Source organism: Aspergillus candidus (genome assembly GCF_002847045.1).
Source record: "Aspergillus candidus strain CBS 102.13 unplaced genomic scaffold BDW47scaffold_62, whole genome shotgun sequence".
Taxonomy (NCBI): Eukaryota; Fungi; Ascomycota; class Eurotiomycetes; order Eurotiales; family Aspergillaceae; genus Aspergillus; species Aspergillus candidus.
The window spans coordinates 107,223-127,985 of record NW_020194067.1 but is presented as its reverse complement, the minus strand read 5'-3'; the positions used below and the strand labels follow the sequence as shown (position 1 = coordinate 127,985).

General features: G+C 48.2%; 9 protein-coding genes across 9 annotated transcripts; 4 read left to right on the top strand and 5 right to left on the bottom strand.

The window, feature by feature from the left end:
* Position 1: 1 nt before the first annotated feature.
* BDW47DRAFT_112204 (DUF2423 domain-containing protein) lies at positions 2-948 on the bottom strand. The gene is made up of 3 exons (XM_024814117.1): positions 629-948; positions 510-551; positions 2-455 (listed from the first exon to the last, which is right to left on the bottom strand). Exons 1-3 carry the CDS (start codon positions 810-812, stop codon positions 307-309), a joined length of 375 nt encoding a protein of 124 aa, XP_024668508.1. The 5' UTR covers positions 813-948; the 3' UTR covers positions 2-306.
* A 376-nt stretch (positions 949-1,324) lies between these two features.
* On the top strand, positions 1,325-4,793 carry BDW47DRAFT_120344 (transport protein particle component-domain-containing protein; the record flags this gene model as incomplete). Its single annotated transcript, XM_024815474.1, has 10 exons — positions 1,325-1,472; positions 1,620-1,835; positions 2,020-2,336; positions 2,438-2,543; positions 2,589-2,814; positions 2,861-3,358; positions 3,967-4,200; positions 4,316-4,433; positions 4,498-4,587; positions 4,662-4,793. The coding sequence occupies 10 exons, from the start codon at positions 1,325-1,327 to the stop codon at positions 4,791-4,793; spliced, it is 2,085 nt and encodes a 694-aa protein (XP_024668507.1).
* Positions 4,794-4,970: 177 nt separating this feature from the next.
* Positions 4,971-7,225, bottom strand: BDW47DRAFT_112196 (malate dehydrogenase). Its single transcript, XM_024814116.1, has 9 exons — positions 6,993-7,225; positions 6,679-6,757; positions 6,582-6,613; positions 6,404-6,514; positions 6,227-6,314; positions 5,786-6,163; positions 5,636-5,720; positions 5,442-5,586; positions 4,971-5,355 (listed from the first exon to the last, which is right to left on the bottom strand). Exons 2-9 carry the CDS (start codon positions 6,689-6,691, stop codon positions 5,215-5,217), a joined length of 993 nt encoding a protein of 330 aa, XP_024668506.1. The 5' UTR covers positions 6,692-6,757; positions 6,993-7,225; the 3' UTR covers positions 4,971-5,214.
* A 601-nt stretch (positions 7,226-7,826) lies between these two features.
* Positions 7,827-9,072, bottom strand: BDW47DRAFT_112192 (60S ribosomal protein L28). Its single transcript, XM_024814115.1, has 5 exons — positions 8,954-9,072; positions 8,607-8,701; positions 8,521-8,544; positions 8,331-8,455; positions 7,827-8,231 (listed from the first exon to the last, which is right to left on the bottom strand). The coding sequence occupies exons 1-5, from the start codon at positions 8,997-8,999 to the stop codon at positions 8,054-8,056; spliced, it is 468 nt and encodes a 155-aa protein (XP_024668505.1). The 5' UTR covers positions 9,000-9,072; the 3' UTR covers positions 7,827-8,053.
* Positions 9,073-9,273: 201 nt separating this feature from the next.
* On the top strand, positions 9,274-10,223 carry BDW47DRAFT_112190 (DUF2015 domain-containing protein). Its single transcript, XM_024814114.1, has 2 exons — positions 9,274-9,571; positions 9,629-10,223. The coding sequence occupies exons 1-2, from the start codon at positions 9,517-9,519 to the stop codon at positions 9,946-9,948; spliced, it is 375 nt and encodes a 124-aa protein (XP_024668504.1). The 5' UTR covers positions 9,274-9,516; the 3' UTR covers positions 9,949-10,223.
* Positions 10,224-10,336: 113 nt separating this feature from the next.
* BDW47DRAFT_112189 (U2 snRNP complex subunit HSH49) lies at positions 10,337-11,911 on the bottom strand. The gene is made up of 3 exons (XM_024814113.1): positions 11,697-11,911; positions 11,266-11,641; positions 10,337-11,213 (listed from the first exon to the last, which is right to left on the bottom strand). The coding sequence occupies exons 1-3, from the start codon at positions 11,714-11,716 to the stop codon at positions 10,548-10,550; spliced, it is 1,062 nt and encodes a 353-aa protein (XP_024668503.1). The 5' UTR covers positions 11,717-11,911; the 3' UTR covers positions 10,337-10,547.
* A 76-nt stretch (positions 11,912-11,987) lies between these two features.
* On the top strand, positions 11,988-12,757 carry BDW47DRAFT_112187 (mitochondrial import receptor subunit TOM7). Its single transcript, XM_024814112.1, has 5 exons — positions 11,988-12,127; positions 12,198-12,244; positions 12,312-12,340; positions 12,400-12,436; positions 12,503-12,757. The coding sequence occupies exons 1-5, from the start codon at positions 12,101-12,103 to the stop codon at positions 12,522-12,524; spliced, it is 162 nt and encodes a 53-aa protein (XP_024668502.1). The 5' UTR covers positions 11,988-12,100; the 3' UTR covers positions 12,525-12,757.
* A 395-nt stretch (positions 12,758-13,152) lies between these two features.
* On the top strand, positions 13,153-14,474 carry BDW47DRAFT_112186 (putative mitochondrial folate carrier protein Flx1). The gene is made up of 3 exons (XM_024814111.1): positions 13,153-13,314; positions 13,383-13,622; positions 13,723-14,474. Exons 1-3 carry the CDS (start codon positions 13,197-13,199, stop codon positions 14,283-14,285), a joined length of 921 nt encoding a protein of 306 aa, XP_024668501.1. The 5' UTR covers positions 13,153-13,196; the 3' UTR covers positions 14,286-14,474.
* A 77-nt stretch (positions 14,475-14,551) lies between these two features.
* BDW47DRAFT_112184 (putative C2H2 transcription factor) lies at positions 14,552-16,935 on the bottom strand. Its single transcript, XM_024814110.1, has 5 exons — positions 16,443-16,935; positions 15,429-16,366; positions 15,321-15,374; positions 15,076-15,249; positions 14,552-15,018 (listed from the first exon to the last, which is right to left on the bottom strand). Exons 2-5 carry the CDS (start codon positions 16,224-16,226, stop codon positions 14,668-14,670), a joined length of 1,377 nt encoding a protein of 458 aa, XP_024668500.1. The 5' UTR covers positions 16,227-16,366; positions 16,443-16,935; the 3' UTR covers positions 14,552-14,667.
* Positions 16,936-20,763: the final 3,828 nt, after the last annotated feature.

The following is a 20,763-nucleotide window of genomic DNA, read 5'->3' as shown; positions in this document are numbered from 1 at the left end:
TCCTGCTCCAACTCTACTATAGTAATTTTCATATACGAGTTCAAAAAGATATATCCTAAGGAAAAAAAGCATTTATGAAGCCCATGCGGAGAATAAATGACCGTCTTGGTATAGTTTGATGCTTGGCGTAAAGACTGACATGTCAAAGTCTGGTGAAAACCCATATGACAATCAGGTATTATGAAGTATAATGATGTGTTAGAAGTCAAGTCAAATTCGGCAAACTTTTGATGTCGTTGTTGGAAGGTTTGGGACGAGATCCAATGATCAATGATATACACAAACGTCGATTATCTCAGAAGGTTTTCACTTTCTCTTCGAAACTTTTCGTGACTTTTGAAAGCGTGGGGTAAAAGTTATAGATGAACGGTTTTTCCTGTTGCTGTGGCGTTTGTGGATACGTCCGGATTTCTGTGACGATGTTTTCTTTTCAGACGCTTTATCAAGATCCATATCTTGAAACAGTCAGTACGTGGAAGAAGCCTCCAGAGATAAAATAGGACACTGACCTTCATTGTATTCTGATAGTCCCGAAGCGCCGCTTTGTTCATCTGCAATCAATGTAAGTTTTTGTTTAAAAAATTCCCCCCAAAAATCATGTTAAAGACATAAAGATAAAGAGACATACCTATTCCTGCAGTATCTGACCCCACGTCGGATTTCTCATGTTCATTTGTCTTTGGCTGAGAGGCAAGCTCCTGCAATTTCGCCGATAATCTTTCAGTTCGTGCATCAACAACAGGCCCGAAAACTGTGGCTCGGAGCTTTGCCTTGTTGCGTTTGGATACACTGGCTCGAACACTTTTCGCCATTATTCTATTCCGCGACGGTTGAGGGAAAATGGAAGAATTAAAAGATAGAAGATCAGTATTCAGAGAAATCAATGAGAAAAAAATTTATCAAAAACAAGATGATATGAACTTTTGGTTTTGGTTCGCTTGGTCCGAGTTGGAAAGAATAAAAGTTTCAACAGTTGAGCCACTGCCCGATAACACTACCTACTGATCAAGTTAGCAGGGCAGCCTTCTTATGTCATCAACAGTCCCTGGTACTCCGCTCCGCAGACTTCCCCGATAGTATTTGATTACATGTCTATCTTCTCTTTTCCAAGTTTCTTTAGTGATACTTTTGGATTTAATCTTAATGCACTGATGTTGTGCTATTTTCATTCTTCTCATGTGCTTTAATATTTGAATTCAGAAGTGGGTTGAAATGTATTTCAACAAACTTGTTGCCAAACATATCGCATCTGCTTTGTCCTACATCTCTTGAAATTTCCCTGGACCGCGGTCGACCAGCAATTGGTAGCATACGTCCTTGAAACATGACCTCCGTCACCCAGTCTCAGGAGCTCCAAAGCGTAGTAGCTTTGGTCAAGACGCTCACAAATGTGCAGCTGAAAGATATCCTAAGGAGGGAGGGGCTCGCTGTCTCTGGGGTGAAGGCTTCACTGCAACTCAGGATAATCGATTGTCTGTTATACCTCTACTTCCTCTCTTTGCCGTTTTCTCTCCCCATTCCCCTTTCAACGATACTCTCTGTACTCTGCTATCTGCGACTTCTTCCCCCGACCGGAGCTTTCCCCAGGGCAGACTGCTGACTTGATTGCGAACCATTAGTTTTGGAGCGCCTCAGCCAAGCAGGACAATTCGAGCGTTATGACAGCCTGAGGAAATTTATCTACGCCACGGCAAATCGGTCAATGCCTTCCCCATCACACTCGCAGGTTTTTTCTGGAGAACAACATCGAACATCCTCGATCAGCCAATCCACGCCTGTGCAGCAAAGACCTTCTCCATTAGGGATTTCGATGTCCCCGCATGGGGTAGGGTCCGGTATGTGGACCAAAAATTCACCTGCTTTACAAGTGAGTGCTGATTTTCTGGAAGGACGTTTCAGTTTCAAGGATAGTCCCTTCTATACCATAATTGAGCAAATTACCCCGGCAGTTGAATGCAGAGGTGTGTTTTCAAATGGCAAATCGAACCTTGGACGTTTCATGATTCTGATATCACAAAGCCCGAGAACAAACAAGAGACAGTGTGGAGCTTCGAGTTGTTCTTAGCCCCAGTGTAGCGTCTAGGATGCAAGCAGACCCGAACATTCGGGTTATGGTTTATTGCGCTGCAGATTCTGGCCTTACCCAATATACCAAGTCGGATATTGCTTTTCCGCACCAAGTTGAGCTAAAGGCAAACCTTGACGAAGTCAAAGCCAATTTGAGAGGTCTCAAAAATAAGCCTGGGACAACTAGACCTGCCGACGTAACAAACTATATTCGCAAAAGACCAGGGTATCCAAACCATATCGTCATGACGTATGCCCTCACCCAAAAGGTCAGTACAATCCAAAAAAACCCATATAGATAGACCTCTCATCACCAGTTTTGCTGGTTTTACTTGAAATTTGTTGTTTTACTTTTGACTGACTTGCGCAGAGGTTCTATGTTCTTGCCAATCTCGTCCAGCGACACCCAGTTGAGACTCTCGTAGCCGAGCTGAAAATGAGGAAAACAATACCCAAAGAACAGGTTATACGGGAAAGTGCGTATATTTACCAACTAAGAGAATACTTCTAACGATCATCAGTGAGAAGCAGGGCGGACGATTCGGACATTGTTGCTACCTCGAGCGTGATGTCGTTAAAATGCCCTCTGTCCACGCTTCGAATCCAAGTTCCCTGCCGCTCGCTCATCTGTACCCATAACCGTTGTTTTGATGCATCGTCTTTCTTGCAATTGCAGGAGCAGGCGCCAACTTGGTCATGCCCAATTTGCTCCAAAGCAACTAGCTTCGAATCACTGCATGTTGACCAGTAAGCCCGACATCTCCACGTCTATGATGTTTCTCTAACGACGTAGGTATGTCGATGATATACTTCACTCAACAACATCAGATGTCGAACAGGTAGTCATAGAACCTGATGGCAGATGGTCAGCTCCAAAAGGCGACGATGCAACGGGTGCTGATGGCTTTAACCCGGCGTCAGATGAAGACGAGCTAATAGAGGTCAGAGAGCCCGGGGTCACTCCCATAAAGCAAGAAGCAACTTCCGCGCAAAGCTATTCTTTGCTTTGCACTCCTACCCAATCACGAGAACCATCAACAGCGTCTGCTGCTCACCAATCTACCAATAAGCGTAGCGTGGCTCAAGTAATCGACCTTACTGCAAGTGATGATGAAGATGATGATTCTCCTGTAAGACCGGCAAAACGACCGGCCTTGAATACCTTCGATCGATTTTTACCTGGACAGGAGACCCGGAATCTAAATAGTACTGGTTTCTCAAACGGAGCAGCTTTGGCATTTGCAAGCCAGACCAGTTCAGAATCCCCGGCCCAGACAGGTGGCTATGACGCGTGATCTATTTTCTTCTAGTCCCTGTGTGGTTTGGGTAGTCTTTCAAGGCGTCATGGTGCTTGCGGATATTGGAGTTTGGCAGTTGCATGGAGCTTTTGAAGATCATAGGTTAAACAATAGAATGTCGGCAGCTATGGAAGATTTTGTTGAGATTTGTCTAGGATCATGTAGAATATACACAAAATATAGCATCTTTCGACGAGGGGTTCGTCCGTATTGACTAGTATACTGGCTTCTTATATCAATATCCAAGACCTCCTTCCCTAACACATACTAAAAAGAAAAGCGAAGGCCCTGAATTCGATTCTCTAGTAAGTTTTGGCCTGATCTATGGTTTGAATTCCTTTCATAAACTACCACCAGTAATGTAGAACGGCGAGATGGCCCTGATCGTTGTACTGATTGTTGTACCGGCTTATCGTTATCGGCCGGTGGATATCATCGGGAACGCCGATCTAGCGACTCAACGAACGACGCTCTCAAGTGCCAGCTACAGTACAACCAGTGTAATCTTTCGCAACCCCCCTCACCCGCACCCGAACACATCAGGAAACCGCCTTTTTTATTCCCTCAGACCTCGGTAGAACCGACTCATATAAAAGACCAGCATGTCTTTCGAGACGACCAGTTCATCCCTGAATATCTCCTCCGATCCCCACGCGCGCCTCGTCAGCACATCATGTCTCGATTTTCTCCTCATAGAACTGGTCCCCATGGCCGAACGGCTCGCGAAAGAACTCTCGGACAATGATAGAATACTGGAAGATGAGGAAGTCCGAGAGACTACCTTCTTTCGCCTCGAGTCTTTGGGTTATCGGGTGGGACAGGGTCTTGTAGAACGGTACGTGCCTGGTGTTTGTTTGATGCGCCCTCGTTCATATAAGGAGGGGGGGGCGGACACCGTGATGGGTTGAGAATCCATGCTAATGTATGTCAATGGTTTTGATCTTGTGCAGATTCGCTCGCGACCGTCCCCGATTTAGCGACAACCTGGATGTAATCAAGTTCCTGTGCAAGGACTTGTGGTCTATACTGTTCAGGAAGCAGATCGATAATCTTAAAACCAATCACCGGGTAAGACTCGACCGCCTAAGACATCTTCTCCAGATTGAAAGGACGGAGTTAATTTGGATCTCAGGGTGTCTACGTGTTAACCGATAGTTCCTTTCGACCATTCGCGCGGATGAGTATGTCTGTCAGGGGTGACGCTGTAACAGTGGCTCAAGCGGTAGGCACAAGTCCCTTTGCAAATCCCCACACTCTCAACACCCATTAAAAGGACACCATCTAATTGAAGTTCAGTACCTCTGGTTTCCGTGTGGCATTATACGTGGAGCGCTTTCCAATCTGGGTATCAATACAACCGTTCAAGCAGAGACAACCGAGCTCCCCGGGGCAACATTCCAGATCAAGACGGTGCAGTCAAAACCGTAGGTTAAAGAGATCATCAGCAGCGAGTGAGGCAGTCACAGCTGCGTCTGGTCCTGCTCTGGCGTCAACTACAATAATGAGATCTACGGCCGGTTCCAAATCCATTTTCCTTGTGGGGGACACCACAGGGCCGGGTTGTGGTGAAAGAGAATAATAAATAGTAATTTCATTTCAGTATGTGTCTACATCCTTGCTTTTTGCACACCCGATATCATTCATCACGGGGCTCCAGCAATTCGTTTCATTCTTTCAAAGCCTATCTTTCGGGATGATAATGATTAGTAGGGCTCTTTCCATATCGGAGATCTGCGAGTCGATGGAGCCACAAAAGTATGTTCCGTCGAAGACACCAAAGGTGCGATATCAAGCAACCGGCCGGCAAAAGGGGATCATGTGTGCAGATGTGCTGGGGGGGTGGGTGTATTTACTTTGGCGGGGGGCTGTTGACGAATTCGACGCCTTTCGCAATGTTGCCCTTGAGGCCATCCGTGCAGGCCTTCAGCAGCTGGGTCTCCTTCTCGGTTACACCTTCAAGGATGTTGATAGCCTTCTCGGCACCGTTGGGCTGTATCGAGAGTTAGATAATCCTTATCGGAGACGAAAACAAAAAACAGAAAAGGAAGATAGAGACAAAAGGGGCGTGGAACATACTCCGAGCTGCACTTGAGTAGAGAAGAAATCAACGCCAACGGCCTTGGCAATGGCGTCACCGCCAGGAACACCAGGCAAGTAAACGAAGGTCGGTTCGACAACTCCGGACTGGCCCTTGGCGGCCTTGATAACGCTCTGGGCGAATCTGTAGTAGATTAGCAACAGCCGCTGCATATGAACACAGGGATTCAAACCTGAAGCCAGCGAAAGCCATCGACAAGGTGGCGGAGCCAGCACCATCCTTGGCCTGGACGACCTCATCACCACCAAATTGGACACCTATTGTGATGCTGTTAGGAGGGACTCATCATGGCGGGGTTCGATTGATTATCGAAGCCACTCACGCTTGATCAAAGCCTCGTATTTGTCCTCGGGGATCTGGAAGCTCGGGGAAGTCTTGCTGAACAGGGGAACGATAGTCTCGCCAGAGTGACCGCCGACCACGGGGATCTGGACGGTGGAGGGGTCCTTGGCGCCCGAGTATTCCTGGGTGAAGGTCTCCGCGCGAACGACGTCGAGCGTCGTGACGCCAAAGAGGCGCTGGGGGTTGAAGACGCCGGCGGCCTTGAGAACCTCGGCGGCAATGGGGACGGTGGAGTTGACGGGGTTGGAGATGATACAAACGAAGGCGTTGGGGCAGAATTCGGCGATGCCCTTGGTCAGGTCGCGCACAATGCTGGCATTGACCTTGAAAAGATCGTCACGGGTCATGCCGGGCTTGCCTACAGTTCGAGTCATCCGTTAGATGAATTGGGAGAAGTGCGGGGAAAGCGTGGACTACTGACGGGGAATGCCAGCGGGAATCACAACAATGTCAGTGCCGGTAAGGGCGTTCTTGAGGCCATCATCCTTGGGCAGGAATCCGGAGATTTTCTGCGAGAAAAATGTTAAAAAGGTCAACGGTCCAAGTTGATGCCAGGATGCCGGGGTGATCCGGAGAGTGGTGGTGCATTGGCACATACAGCGACGGAGGAGATGTGGGAAAGGTCAGCGGCAACACCAGGGGTGTTGACGACATCGTAGAGGGCAAGCTCATCAATCAGAGGGCAGGTCTTCAGCAGAAGAGACAAGGGCTATAAATAAACGAACAAGCATCAGCATTCAGTCAAGTGCCAATGAAGCACATTGGTGTATGCAAACCTGGCCAATGCCACCCGAGGCTCCGAGAACAGCTATTTCATTCAGATCAGCTATTTATTCCTTCTTGGTTATAATGATTTCGAGGCGGGATTCTCACCAGCTTTAACCATGATGGATGATTTGTTGGATGTGAGTTGTTCTTAATTGAGTTATTTTGGTGCAAAAGTTTCCCTTGTCTAGAGTTGGGCCCGGTCTGTTAGTTAACAAGACAATGGCAATAGATATATGAAGCCAAAGCCCGATAGATAGGTAGATTCGGTGGGAACAGGAGGGGGAAGGGGAGAGAACAATGTAAGAGAGGGGAGGGAGTCATGGCGGGGTGGGATGTCTCAAGACATCCATGACCGGCTAGCCTGTCGTGGATGGGGAGTTGTCACAGAGGTGACACATTCGTATAAAATGTGCACTTACCTTGCAGGAAAAATCAGAGAGGTGGCTTTTTTTTTTTGTGATGGTAAGAGTGGTAGAAAGAGGGATATAGAGAACGTATATATATACCCCTCGGAAGAGGGGAGGAGGGGGATTTAATCACATGTGGGGTTGTCAGGGAAGCTCCACTAGTGCAGGCTGTTCTATCCAATACATCATCCGTAGAACCATGATCCCTCCCTCAGGTAATCATGTTTCTTTCCAACCCATTGAAATGAACAGGCGGTGGCTAAATCTCTCATTATTTGCTTGCACTCTTCCCTCATTATAATAACTGAAATAGAACTCATCTAACCTGTCTAGTCGGATAAATTGTGCGAGGGACAGGAACGTATCGGCTTCTTTACTTTCCCGGCTGCCCGTCCAAGACCAACGTCAGTGCCGGGGCTCACTCCCTCTCCTAGTTTAGGACTGGTCCAGTGGTCACTCCCCGGACCCCGGCAGTTTTCGCCAGTGCCTGGAAATCTCTCCTGGGTACCGCCAAGGCATACCCGAATTGATCCATTGATCATGGGTGAGTTCGGAAAAAGGCGGGTGCCAGATTTCTCTTTACGACAAAACGACGGATAAGGTCGCGACTAATGATTCTCCATTATGCTAGTTTTGCTTCGGCCCGACAAATGGTGGTCCAACATCCCTCCAAACCCGAGACATGTGCCGTCTGGCTTAAATCCAATCGAGATCATATAACAGGTGGTACAGGTGAGAATTGATTAGTGAAGCTTACCCAGCGTATTACTACCCAAAAGGGTAGCGCTCAATTACATCATCTACAATGAGAATAAATACTAAAAAAAAAAAAAAAAAGCATATAGCGGTGGATCATGGTTCTTTTGATTATTTCCCCATTTTCACGTAGGTCATGCTTCTTGTCGTCTTCGTTGTCATTTCCCCATCCCGAATTGTTTTTTTTTTTGGATGGACTGCCTCCATGGCATCACCCGCTAAATTACATGGACATGCTGTCTATGTCCTGGATTGCCATGGAGTCATAATAAATCGACATTTTGTGGTTGCAACAAAGTTTCGCGAAGAACTACCCTTTACTCCGACTTCTCCTCGGCGGCCTTCCGGGCCTGAGCGCCGCGGGGCTTCTTGGCCGCGGCCTCCTTCTTGGCCTTCTGGGAACGACGGATGGCGCTGACGCGGGCAACGGCGTCTTCGCGGATATCAGCGCGGTAGCCGTTCTGAGCGGTCTTGCTGGCGACACCCTTGTAGATCCTATCCAAAGAAACCGCGTTAGATACATGGCACCCCACAAAGAGTGATGATATCAAGCAGAGCTTGTATACACCGTGGACTAGTGTCGGTTCTGCTTACTTGCGGGCGGAGGTGTTGGGGCCGTAGTTAACGGTGACCACGTTCTTAGCGGGCTGCTGGGGGTTGCTGGGCTTCTTGGTGATCACGGCAACGCCGCCGTTCTCAGTCGGCTGCACACCAATGGCCTAACATCAGGAGTTAATATCACGATTCATGCTGAGATGCGACGCCGTCAATGGATCGTATGTACCTTGTTGTTGGCATAACCAGCATACTGGAAAAAGAAACGAGTATTAGCGACTATCATTCATGACGAGAAGTATTCAACCATTATACCTTGAAAGAGTGCTTGTTCTGCAGGTTCAGGGGATCCCGGGAGAACTGAGAGCCACCGCCGGTGTTACGCTTGGCCAGAAAAGCATTCTGGTTGCCTGTGAAGAAATTCGATATACATTAGCCGCACATCGGAGTTTGAGAATTCAGCAAGAGAATGCAAAGCTGATAAGCGGTATGTAGTTCTTTTTTTGCAGGAAATGAGGGATTGTCTTCGGTCGATGGTTTCTTTTTTCTTCTTTCCTCTCTTTTAAAGTGTCGAAGAAAAAAAAAAAAAAAAGAGATAAATCCGCCGTCTTAAAAACGATTTCGCGCGAAAGTGTGCATGGAGCTCGGTATATTCAACTTACGGGAGATTTGCCAGACGAGGTCGCTAGAGATGTTGGTGGTGGCCATTATGAAGGTTCAACTGTCTCCTCACTCAAATTGATGGATGGTTCCAAGTCAGTCGCGATGAAGCATACCCAAGTCGGCGACTTGTGTGTGCCAGCCAAGAATGGCCAGCCACAGCGGCCGGCGGGCCTCGCTAAACGAGCCGAATAGAGAATAGTCTGTCACTTCTGCCACACTTTTCAGGCAGGAAACGTAGATTACCTACGCCGTTCACCGCTTTCTCTTTGCAGTCACTGATATCATTATAATGCCAGCAGGTACGGAATAGGAACGGATTTGCGGCTGCTGCCTCGATTACTTCGCATTTCCTCCACTCCAACAGCGACTCATCTTACATGCCTTGTATGATTCAAGGTCCATGATGTGACAGAACCTTGCCTGACTGGCACGTTGGATTATCGATTTTCACATCAGCCTAAACATCTCAGGAGATAAGATTTAATCTTGGGCCCGCTTTCAGCCACCTAGATTGTCCATCCTCTTATTACATACAGCACCCAGGTACCCTGGCCAGTAGAAGATGGAATACTATCTCTTCTATTCTCTATTGCTAACAGTCGTGATCTGCGGCACTGGTACGTTGAATCCATATCAAATCTTGCAACGCAGGAACTACTCTGACCAGGCGACAGCTCTTTATCTCACCCGCTCCCGATGGCTACCACTGATCACTGTGCCGGATTATATATACGATCGCCTCCCCTCAAGCTTCGCCGGTGATATCGAAGCCGGACTGACATCGTCGCATTTTGATCTGTCCGGGAACGTTGTGGACGGCGACAGTAGAGCAGGATTAGACGCCCGGGGCAAACGGGAAGTCCGGAAGATCATGAAACGACGGAAAGTCAACTTCGACGAAGCACGTCGCATTTATACGGAACGGACTTTCTCGAAACATAACATTGGGCCGGACGGCCGACCCAAGGACCCCAGATTTGTTTCTTTCTCGTGATTATTCATGCCCCAACACTCGTTTACTCTACGTCTTTGGCTGCGTTGCGTGCCTTACACATGGGTGTACTACCACTCTACCACTTCCCTAATATTTTTTACATTCTCGCGACTTCCTATCTATCGTCACGAAACTATCTTTCCAATTGTCTGGTCTGTTGTCCTATTTGGGGGCGCTACATCTCATTTGCCACTAACCCGTTTACGCTCCCTCCTTGGTTCTTTCCTATTATATAGCAATGCGTACTCAATGAAGTTAATGTTCTCCATGTTTTACGTGTTCGGACAAAATAATATAGAACCAACAATAGGCTTTTGGATTTAACGCCGAAAGAGGAGTAAAAACACCGTTGCAAAAATAAAATGGGGGATGCGAGAAAATTGTAGACGGATTGAGTTGCTCTAGTAATATAGCCAAGTTCCGCTAGCGATTATTATGGATTGCAAAGTGTTAGAAAAACTTCGTGTTCTCATACATGCAAGCGGCCATTCCGCTTATAATGAGTCAGTAGGCCCTTGTTCTAAGGTCACCACCCCGTATTCCAGGTTTCTCCTCCGCCCACGACCCTGGACTGGTCGTTTCTCACATGAGACGTACTCTCACCGACCACGGCCGTAACCGTGTTGCTGAAACCCTGGTGGTAACGGGGCCCCAGGAGTTGGTGTGCCTGCCGGAGGACCAAAGCCAGGAGGAGCGAATCCCGAAGGCGGCGGCGCGCCCTGCGGAGGAAATGGTGATTGTTGGCCGGCGTTGTTGAACCCTTGGGGAACAAACGGTGGTGGACCTCCGTATCCAGCCTGCGAGGGTGGAGGCCGTGCCGGTAAACCCGGAGGCGGATTTGCCAGCGGATTTGCAAGGACGGGAGGTCTGTTCTGGTGAGGAGAAGGTGCCGGGATGCCACTGTTCGAAGGCACAACGCCTCTTCCCATGCCCATGTCTGCTGGTGCAGAATGCATGGGCCGAGGGCTTCCGCCATTTGCCATCCCAGCCGGCATACCCGCCGGCCCTGCTCCGGTGAATTGAGGTGGTAGTGGCTGGGCTGGTGGTCGGACGTTGTGTTTGCGAGCCTGAGCGGCCAACATTCGCTCTGCTTGGTCTCCATGTCGTTCACCCTTTCCATCCTTCTTATACGCGTATTGAACGGAAACCTGTTTGTTCATCAAGTACTGGCCGTTCATATTAGCGATGGCAGCATCGGATGACTCGAAATCGGCAAACGATACGAATCCGTAGCCCTTCGATAAGTTGTTCTCGTCTCGCGCAATCTATGGCGTGTTAACAAATCATGGACACACGAGCAAACCCGAAAGCACTTGCCTTTGGGATATTGATCAGATTCCCAAACCGACTGAACGTATCGTAGAGCACCTGCTCCATGACCATAGGATCCAGATTGCCAACAAAGAGCTCTGCGCCAATTTCCACCGACTTCTGTTTATCGGCGGAGGCCTTGTTCACACGTATAGGCTTCCCGTAGAGACGGATGCCGTTCATTATCCGCGACGCGTATTCTGCATCTTCTTCGCTGATGAACTCCACAAATCCGTAGCCTTGGTGAGATTGAGTGACTCGATCTTTCGGCAGGTGAACGTTAACGATGCGCCCAGCCTGCAACATCAACTCCCATACCAAACTATCTGTGACCCGCTCGTCCAAATTTCCGATGTAGACAGTCGCCTCCTTATCTTGTTCCCTATATGAGCCTTGAATTAGAGATGCGCCGCTAGGGGGGAGGGAGGACCGCATACCAATGTCTTGCGCCCGACATGGCGCTGATGAATGCGAAGGTTGACCTGAGCGGCGAAAAATGGAAACGCGAGAAGCTCAGAGAGATTGAGAGGGGATAAAGGCCGAGAAATAATTGCAGTAATAGATTTCCTTTTTCTGTTCCCTTGTTGCTTTCTTTTTTCTTTCTTTAATCTTCACTGGACTGGAAAGCAATGGTGACTGTGGTGGTGTGGAGGCCGATCAACTCAAGTTGAGAAAGCTCCGGTACCACAGGTCATCGGCGGAGCTTTAGTCCTTCCACCCTGGAAAAAGTTTGTTTGAGCTTCAACCAACACCGTCTGTCATACTCCACCTTTCGTCCGACAAACCTTCAACTTCCACCGTCCACCTTGACAATACCACCTGAACATATTAAATCGTCGATATGGCCCAGTTTTCCGAGGAAACCAAGGTTCGATGAGACTCCAACCTTTTGTGGCAAGGGCTGTCCGAGGCATCTGCTAATGACTGTTTTTCATCAGGAGCGCATCTCCAAGGTCATTGATGTCTCCAGAGTTGCGATCCACTAGTAAGATACAGGCTTGCTTCCATTATAATCCTGGAGAACAGAGGATACTGATGCGCTGTTTCCACAGTGGCTATCTGCCCTTGATCATCTATCTCGGTACGCATCGCCCTTCCACCCCATCAATCCGAAAACCAGGCGACTGACGAAGACAACAGGCTACACCTACAGTGAACCGAGACCGTCTCTCTTCAAGTACTATTGTCCCTCCAACGACCGATTCGATTTCACCCGCTAACCTACCCTTTTCCCACGGCATAGGCTGTTCTCCCCGCTTGCTTAGATAGAACCGAAACGCCCGCGACGCTCGCCTGCACAATCACATCCAGACTTTTCAAGTGACGATACGCCTTGGGTGTCTTTGATTTTAGATTTGTTCCATCAAGGAGTTTTCTGGAACGTATATTCGGAAGATGAGGAGGGCTGGCCTCGATTGTCTCGACACATGGACATCTATGTATTTTTAAGGAATTATACCAAGGAATTTGTCTCTTATTGTATATCAGAGTCGAGGAATTATCTCCATTACTAGACCGTCGAAAGCAGTCTACCCTTGTCTGGTCCTTATTGCATTCGACCATCGCACCTGGGAAAGCCGGGGAAAGCCCGGGTAGACAGGCCGTCTCGGGACAAGAATTTGGCGATGGCCGCTCAATTACCCAACTTTCTTCTGTCCGTGTACTCTAGATATGAATTATGTGTGTACTCTGTTACTTTCTATTCTCTGATATGGTCTAAACGAATCTTTGGCGTAGTAATAATGGGATGTATCTGTACTTGACTACTCCGTAGTTCACGCCAGCAGGCGGAATCATCGGGCCCGCTCCGAATCCCCGGGGACTAAAAGTTTAAACTTCTTATCTCCCCAAGACAATATTTCTACCTTCAGCCTTTTCAAACCCCCAAAAAATCCTCAATCACCGGAGTGAGAGAAGATTCGCTCCGCGAAAGGTTCATGACTGGCCAGGATGGCCTCTCGTCGTCTTCGGTGGAGACCATAGCGGGATTCACGGCCGGAATCGTCTCTACTCTCTGCCTGCATCCATTGGATTTGATCAAGACCCGACTTCAAGGTACGTCGCTAATGCTGTTATCCTGTCGTGCAACGCAAGCTGATCCATCCTGTCCGTCCACCGCACAGTCGACCGATCCTCCCCAAAACCAGGCGCGTCGTTCCGCGTCATCCGGCGGATATTCCAAACCGAAGGCGGCATTGCGCCGTTCTACCGAGGCCTAACACCAAACATCATCGGCAACTCCAGCAGCTGGGCGCTGTACTTCCTATTCTATGGCAACCTCAAGGACGGGATGCGGAAACTCCGCAGCTCTCGCGAGCAGGAGCTGGCCGCTTCCGACTTTTTTCTTGCGTCGGGCGCCGCAGGTATGAAAGACCGGGCCCTAGTCCCTGCCCACCGCAGCGTTTGCGCCGTTCTTTTCCGCTGATACAGTTTTTTTTTTTTTTTTTTTTCTGTCTTCGCTAGGAGTCATAACGTCTGTCCTCACCAACCCGATCTGGGTCATCAAGACCCGCATGTTATCAACCGGCGCCGGAGCCCCGGGAGCATATACATCGTTCACGAATGGCGCCAAGCAAATCTATCGCTCGGAGGGTATCCCCGGCTTTTACCGCGGTCTGCTACCGGCGCTGTTCGGAGTCAGCCACGGCGCGCTTCAGTTCATGGTGTACGAGCGATTAAAAGTCCGACGGACACAGATGGCCCCGGATGGAGAATCAGGTCCGGCGCAGAGACGCGAACTCGGCAATCTGGATTTCTTCCTCATCTCGAGCTTTTCGAAGATCTTTGCCGGGTGCGTCACGTACCCGTATCAGGTGCTGCGCTCGAGGCTGCAGACCTACGATGCTCATCTTGCGTATCGCGGTATCCGCGATGTCGTCGTGCAGATTTGGACCCGCGAGGGTATCGCGGGCTTTTATAAAGGCTTAGGGCCGAATTTGTTTAGAGTGCTGCCGAGTACTTGGGTCACTTTCTTGGTGTATGAGAATACGCGGATACATCTTCCTCCTTTGGTTTCGAAGGTCTAGGAGATGGAGGTCTTTTGGAGCTTGTGTTTCAATATAAGAGACATGGGATGTTCAGCCGAATACGCTACTCCACCTCAGATACCCGTTGGGGTTCAGGGTCCCTAACTATGTTGATATCTTAACTATACTTTTTGTATCATAGGTCTATACACCAACATATTATGTATTCTATAAGGATTTTTGTCTGATTGGCACAGCGGCCATACTTATCAGCATTTAGTGATGCGCGGAGAGTGAAGGAACGCCGGGAATTGCCCAAATCAAATTGGCGGAGACAGTCCAGCCAGGAATATGGTATCGTAGTGGTAACATTAGCATACAAAGAAATACAACAAGCCAAAAATAAATTAAAAAAAAAACAAAGGGTATGTAAGGCAAGCCATCAATGAGCATGCCTTTCCAAATAATAAGGCTCCACATCATCTTCGTCACTACTTGACACTCCAGTGCAGGCCGAGGAGTCCTCGTAACTCGGACGCCTCGCCTTTCCATCGAGCCCGTCCAGATGTTGAAACTGGTTTCGACTTCCCGATCCCCGTTCTGACTTCGAAGTCGGCGAGATCCTGCGGTCTTTGCCGCGGCCTTTGATCCCTTTGTTGCTGTTTTTATATAGAGTGGCAAAGTACTCCCACAGTTTTCGATCCTGTGGAGTGACCATGTTCCCATCTGTTATTTGAGAGAACTTGATGGTCAGGTCTCGTAGGGTTGTGGCGTGGAATTTGTTTTGGTGGGACTATGATATAGTTAGCTCGGTGCCTATTTCAACAATATGCAGCGCCTCCCGTCGCACCTTCAGATTCCCCAGCTGGGTAAATTGCTTCCCACAGTCGTCCAAGAGGCAGGTAAATGGCTTGGCGTGTTGGTGGGTGATCTTGTGGGCACGGACGTTGCCGCGCTGGGCGAATCTCTTCTGGCAGATATCACAAGAGAAGGGCTTTTCCCCTGTATGGCGTCGCTGATGAGTCTGAAGTGAAAGTCCCATTAGACAACAACATCTTGATATGATTGTCGGTTTCCAGCAATAACAGGACTAACCTTGAGATTCCCCAACTGCGAAAAACGCTGCCCACAGGAAGGCTCATTGCAAATCTGTCATCACAAGGGTCAGTGATGACTCGCACGGCGTATCTTGGCCACACTCACGAAGGGTTTATCGCCCGTATGGGCCCTCATGTGAATATCCAGGTGCGTTTTCTGCGCAAAGTTCTTCCCGCAGTGTGGAAGGGTGCAGGTGTATTTGCGTTTCTTTCCGGATCGAGCCGCAGGCTCCTCGAACATGACGGCGGTACATGGATTCGGGACTTGGGGTTGGGGTATTGTGTAAGATTGGGCTAAAGTGTTGGTGACCCCGTGAGTCAAGTGTTGTAGAGGTGGGAGGGACTGTACGGTCGACGGTTGCGGATCGGTTACTTTGGCCTGGATTGCTTTCATGAGGTTGTCCACCTCGGTCGAGAACTCGGCTTCGTTGGGACTAGAAGGATCTTTGCCGTGCGAAGCGCTGCCTTGGGCTGACAAGTGGAGTGACCGTGCTTTCTGCAACGCCGGGTCGGGGTCATTCTTGACCAGTGGGTCTCTGGCCACCCGATTGAAGGCGTTCTTCGCAGGTCGGATGTCCGGGATGAGCTGAGCGGGTGGTGGCTCCGACGATAGGCGCACTGGTTGTGAATTGAGGTGGTGTTGATGTCCGGTTATGAAGAAATGCTGATAGCCCTGGTGGTGATTGTTGGGAGGATGATGATGGTGATGGTGATTGTTGAGTGTATGGCCAAATCCATAGGTAGCTGAGGACGATTGCTGGAATGACAGTGGAAAGGAAGTGGTTGGATTGGTGTAGAAGGGAAAGTTGTGGCCGACCCCAGAGTTCATCATGCGACGAGGTGCGATGGCACCAATGGGATGGCCTGGGAATTCATATGACACTGGTTCTGCGGTTTCCATCATCGATGGCAACCTGAGTGATGATGTAGGGTCTGTGTATACTTCTTCCTGAGCTGGATCGTCGTACTTCGAACTGCTTTGCTTGCTTCTGATCCAATCTCAAAGACCCACAGCTGGAGCAGAGGAAAGGTGAGAAGCCAGGCCTACCACGAATGTCAGGCCCTGAGTCCATCGCCACTATCTCCAGAAAGAGCCATGGAAGATGTAAGGCCAACTTACAGCAGAAGTTCCTCCGCGTCCTCCTCTCAATCTCTAATCGGCCTCTTTCGTCCGCCCAAAATCACCGGGGATTTCGAGCTAGTTCTGTTTGGGTCGTAAAAAAAAAGAAAAGAAAGATGTATGGAGATCGAAATGGCTGCAGAGCAGTATATAAGAAGCAATGCAATATTGACAGTGGGAAAGGGGAGAGAGAAGAGGAAGGAAATCAAAGGATGTATCAGATCCCCAGAGTGTGTATAAGCAACTGATGTATAGATGAACAGAACCGATCTGTCTCTATCAACAGAAGTAGAGAGACAGTTAAAACCGGGGCTAGAATAGAAGTGAAGAAAGCAGCGACGCTGTTGATCTGGACAATGGGTTATGTGCAATAAGCAAAGGTGATCTTGCCTTCCTTTTCAATCAATATCATTTGTCTCTTTCTCTTTCTTCTTCTCTGCCTTTCTTTCTTTTCTTTTCTTTTTTTCTTTTTTGTCAGTTCTCGTCTGATATTCCTCAGGACGATCTTCTTATAATAATCCAGGCTGGGGTCCCCTCGTTCCTTTGCACGTACTCTTATGAAAGTCAAGGCGTGGTGGATCTAGATTTAGATATACCCTTTTTTTTTTTTCCCTCTCCTTTCCCTGCATTTTTTTTCCTCTGATTTTCATTATTGCCGCTGTTAGATCGATATTATTATTATTATCAGCATCAGCGTATTAACATTCGAATTAATATTACCATGCTCCCCACTTTGCACCCTCCTTCTGTCCCAAGGCAGTGGAAGCGGCGGGGGTGGACAACAACAACAGGGATCCGGCCGGCTGGCTAATACTAGCTGAAGGTTTATAGACCAACAGTATACCGTATGTGTATTTTACTGTGGACATTGGGGCGGAGCTGGAGTAAAATACCGATAGATCAATAGATCAAAGAGGAGAGTAATCGAAAGAAAGGAGGGAAAAGGAGTTTGATCATGTTGGTATCATATTTACGATTCAATCTTTAAAACCCAATGTACCAATCAATTCTCGTCGAGGGAAACGGATGGTGTAAAGTTCTTAAGACCGTGCTTTCAAAACTCCGTCTATTATTACAGTAATTTTCCCAATGTCCATACAATGCTAAATACCAATGGATAGGTCAGATAGGCTGCCAAAAAAAAAAAAAAGACAACGAGGAAAGAAAAAGTCGGGTCTTCCCATTACTAGTTAGCAGGTATCACTCCTCTCCAGAAGGAACGAGCCTGAGATCCACTGCCTTAAATCAACTAGTGTCTGGTCTAGTCTTCACGGGGAGCCAGTGATCATTCCAGCCGGACCTCCCCCGTTCATAAATTGAAGGACAGGGAACAGGGAACGAGCAGTAATCCATCTAATAGTCAGAGACAAATATACCTGTACCTCTGGATAGAGTCTGTCCATACACAATGATATCATCTATTATTACTCTCTGTACAAAGGCAAAGAATAGGAGCAGAGGTAAAGATCTACCCCGAGTACTCCCTGCTCCGTTTGAATGTACGAGGATGTTGGATCGTGGAGCTTCGAAAGAGGCTTTCCTGGTGGAACGCGTCATAACCCCGGTTCGATTAGGCTGACAATCACGCATCATCTCGATGAGACAGGGGAACTACATTGAGATTATTCGGACCGAGATTATATTTACCATCTTGATCTTGCCCCTGATGCTCGGAGTTTTTGATAGATGAATTATGACTACGGAGTACTCCTTAAATAGTTCACTGAATGACGAGTAAGCCCAGCTAGGCAGTCTTATTGTATACCTAGGTCAGGGACCCCGGTACTCGAGTAGGTATCCAGACCATTGAATTCAACACTGCTCAAAAACAGCTCTAATTGCTGTGACAGACAACAGAGCTCCTTCAGGGTACGGAGTACTGCTATACACTCCCAAATATTGTCTAGAACTAGTATCAGTGAAATAATCGTATAATACAGTCCATACCAAGATCCATCGGCCCAGGCGTGTGGATGGAGCCGACAACCTATGATACCTTGAATAATTAGATTGCCACGCCATTCTCACCACTGACAGCTCTTAATACCCCAGGCTAGGAATCACATATCATCTGACCCAGCAGAGTGGGCCGGAGACATGGGGTTGGCACTTTCAACAAATGAGTATCAACCAGCTTCACAATTCCACGCCGTGACTGGTAGCCCTTCATCTCGTAGTCTGAATAGTACCTGACTACGCCAAAACTTAGCTTATGTTGGTGGAGACAAGAGAGTACTTTCGTCCTGAGGGAGGGTAAGCTCCCATGCAAAGGAGAAGGTACCTCCGACCTTTGAAGTCCATCCAGTATTTCGGTGACACGGGAAAAGACATCATCGTTCAACCTTCTCGTATTGACATCCTCCCAGTGATGTTGAGCCTAATCCACTGGGATAACCCCTAATCCAATCCTCCGCCAGTGGACAAGGCTACCAGGTGGATTCGATGGATGACGATCTTGAAACTGGTGGCTGTGGCTTGACCTGGTCACCGTCACCGTCACCCTCCATCGACCTCCCCTCTGATGTAAGCCCGTCAGTCAGTCAATCTCAACTGGTTGTGGATACAGGCGCGATGCTGCAAGATGACCCGGCCCACCCGAAACCAGTGGCCAGCTGTTTTGACATTAAGGAGTACAGACTTGAAATATACCGAATTGAAAGATACGAAATAGGCTGAAACCAAGTTTGGAATACGGGCAAAGTACCAACGATGGTACTGCCAATTGATCTGGTCATGGATCGACATTTTCACCTGCATCGTGAGAAGAGAAATACCGCTATTCCTGTACTTGATATCGCGTCACCCCGGTACGAAGGTCGTATTATCTAGTACTTTTCCCCTCGAATTCTCGAATTTCCCATTTCCATGCCTACAATTGACTCTCCGACTTGATTCCGTTTCGTCGTGTCTTATTTCTTCCATCTAGCCTTAGCCAGCCCCCACCAACGTGACAGGGTCTAGCCGGCTGAGCTATAGAACGGACGGTCCGCGGCGGGTGATCAATAGTGTGGAAATGGATGCAGGATGATTTGTTGATACAAACTTTGGCCCCACCAAGAGGAGTCCGGCCTTTTTTCTCTCTTCTCCACTGACTGCTTATTGAATGCTAACGTATGGAGTAGTACGGAGATACTAAGGTGGTCTTTCCAGCAGCCGCCACTGGCGACAATTCTTGATAGGTTGGAATCCTGCCGCCATTTGGGAAACTGGTCCATGCAGCTGAGGTCTTGTCCGTTGATTTCATCAAGGATCAAGATCTTTTTTTTTTTTTTTTCTTCTTGTTAGTGTTGAGATTGTGGTCTTATTTTTACTTCTCATGTATGTATGCGTGTTTTCTTTTTCTATGAATCATGTTTATATTATATTATAATATGTATCTATTTGATCTTATTTGATCTTTCTAACTGGCCGCCTCACCTCTATAGCCTCCCTAATCCTAGTCCTGTTTCTAAGTCATGATCCTCTCCCATCACTCGGAGGCAATACTAATCATGCAATGACTCTAGTATACCATTGATTGCAACCATCAATCCTAGTGTCCGATCATCTCCGTAATCACAATAAACGATCCCGTCATCCTGCAAGCATTGTATCCGCTATATCTTGCATTGTGATGGCCAAGGACGTCTCAGCTTTCCGCCCTAATACTTCAGAATTCACTCCGTCCAGAGCAGTCAAATCCATCATTGGTCAAAGACATGACGTAAGAGTGACCCCTTCCTTCTTGTTAGTTAGTCCGTCCGATCACGATGGGATTCCAAGTCGATATATCACAGCGACGACCTAGATTTGCCGCCCAAGCAAATAAATCAATAATAGTATACAAATAAATTGAGTTTCTTAAAAAAAAATCACTCACAAAGACTTTCCCTAATCCCCTAATCCCTCCCAAGGGAAACCATGTATTCCCCCCCCTCGTTGGCGTCCCGGCCCGGGCCTTCTTTTCCCTCGGATCAACCGAAAAAGTTAGATTGACAACTTCCTCGTACATAGAATATACCCCTATACATATAGATATATATGTAGGAAAAGATCTATGTCACACCCCCCGTACGAAAGAGTAAACAATCTCCCTATCCGTACAGTACATCGGTGGAGTCAGTCCTCCCCGTCTGTACCCCCCCCTAGTCCCTACTTACCGCGCCCTGGTGACCGACAGTAGTGGGGACTGGGGGAGGCTGGACAGTGGACAGAGGGGACCCAATCAGTGTTCGACATTCTGGCTGAACTGGAACAGGACAGGCACTAAGGGACTCAATTTCAGGGTGATCTCGTCCCGTATTGGAGCTGCGATGGTTTAGACTACGGATTGTTGTAACTA